The sequence below is a fragment of the Bison bison genome, unplaced genomic scaffold (genome assembly GCF_000754665.1).
Source record: "Bison bison bison isolate TAMUID 2011002044 unplaced genomic scaffold, Bison_UMD1.0 scf7180017864160, whole genome shotgun sequence".
Lineage (NCBI taxonomy): Eukaryota > Metazoa > Chordata > Mammalia > Artiodactyla > Bovidae > Bison > Bison bison.
In genome coordinates this window covers 6,389,447-6,391,128 of record NW_011494732.1, presented here as the reverse complement: position 1 = coordinate 6,391,128, position 1,682 = coordinate 6,389,447, and the positions used below count along the sequence as shown (strand labels likewise).

Here is a 1,682-nt window from a genome sequence, read left to right as displayed (position 1 = left end):
CCGGTCCCATCACTTCATGGGAAATAGATGGGGAAACAGTGGAAACAGTGTCAGACTTTATTTTGGGGGGCTCCAAAATCACTGCAGATGGTGATTGCAGCCATGAAATTAAAAGATGCTTACTCCTTGGAAGGAAAGTTATGACCAACCTAGATAGCATATTCAAAAGCAGAGATGTTACTTTGCCAACAAAGGTCTGTCTAGTCAAGGCTATGGTTCTTCCAGTGGTCATGTATGGATGTGAGAGTTGGACTATGAAGAAGGCTGAGCACCGAACAATTGATGCTTTTGAACTGTGGTGTTGGAGAAGACTCTTGAGTTCCTTGGACTGCAAGGAGATCCAACCAGTCCATTCTAAAGGAGATCAGTCCTGGGTGTTCTTTGGAAGGAATGATGCTAAAGCTGAAACTTCAGTACTTTGGCCACCTCATGCAAAGAGTTGACTCATTGGTAAAGACTCTGATGCTGGGAGGGATTGGGGGCAGGAGGAGAAGGGGATGACAGAGGATGAGATGGCTGGATGGCATCACCGACTCGATGGACGTGAGTTTGAATGAACCCCGGGAGTTGGTGATGGACAAGGAGGCCTGGCATGCTGCAATTCATGGGGTTGCAAAGAGTCGGACACGACTGAGCGACTGAACTGAATGAATACTGATGAATATACTTAAGAATTGTGCACTTTAAACAGGTGAATTTTAGTTACATACATTAGATCTCAGTCAAGATGTTGCATTTTCAAATTATAGGAATCAGAACCATCTCTTTTTATATATTTATTTTTATTTATTTGGCTGCACCAGGTCTTAGTTGCAGCATGTAGGATCTTTTGAGTTGCAGCATGTGAACTCTTAGCTGCAGCATATGGCCTGTGGGCATTGACCCAGGGTGGAGGGCAGGGATCTAATTCCCTGATCTGGAATGGAACATAGGCCCCCTGCATTAGGACTGTGGAATCTTAGCCACTGGACCACCAGGTAAGGCCCCACTCCCATCATCTTATCCTGTTAATTTCACAAACCGGTGCCCAGGAGTCTGTTGCCAGCCGGGCAGTGGGCTAGATACTGAGGATGGAAAGATGAATGAGATTGGACCCGTCTAAAACGGGGCCTTGGTGATAAATCTGTTGTTTGGGTGGACAGTGGTTAAAACTTCTGACGCAGGGATTAAACAGATCCACCTTGGAATCCACTGATTAGAGAGGACTGTTTGTCCTTGGATTCATTTCTCCTCCCCAGTTTCGCCAAAGGGGGATAAGAATTCATACTTTATTCCGAGGTGCTCCAGAGAAGAAACAGATTAGCAGCTGGGAAGCGCTCAATACCTGCAGGGGCCACCACAGTAATCACCCCCAGGCGGTGGTGGGAAGAGTATTGCTAACCCTGTGCAGTTGGGTCTCTGATTTCTGGCTGAGGGAAAAGTGTCCGCAAGCGAGAATAGTGGGTTCCAGGAGCGCCTGCGCAACCGCGCCTCCGCCGCCTGGAGCGTCCCGGCGGGTGCCTAGCAACCAGCTGGCTCGGCGAACGCGCGAGCATGGAGCCGGAGACCCGGACCTTGAGCGCCGCGGTCCGGGAGCACCTGCGACAATTGTGTCTGCACGAGTTCCCGTGCGGCACCGGCAGCTGGGTGCGGGCGCTGGCGGGGCGGCCGGGGGGGGGGCTCGGGGGGCTGGGGAACGGGGG

At 50.8% G+C, this 1,682-nt stretch overlaps 1 protein-coding gene across 1 annotated transcript in view; it reads left to right on the top strand.

Annotated features, from left to right (window-relative positions):
* Window positions 1-1,533: 1,533 nt before the first annotated feature.
* Window positions 1,534-1,682, top strand: part of LRRC43 (leucine rich repeat containing 43) — a 16,852-nt gene continuing 16,703 nt past the window's right edge. Inside the window, exon 1 of the mRNA XM_010841421.1 lies at window positions 1,534-1,626. Within this exon, the coding sequence (XP_010839723.1) occupies window positions 1,534-1,626 (93 nt within the window). The remainder of the gene's footprint in view (window positions 1,627-1,682) is intronic.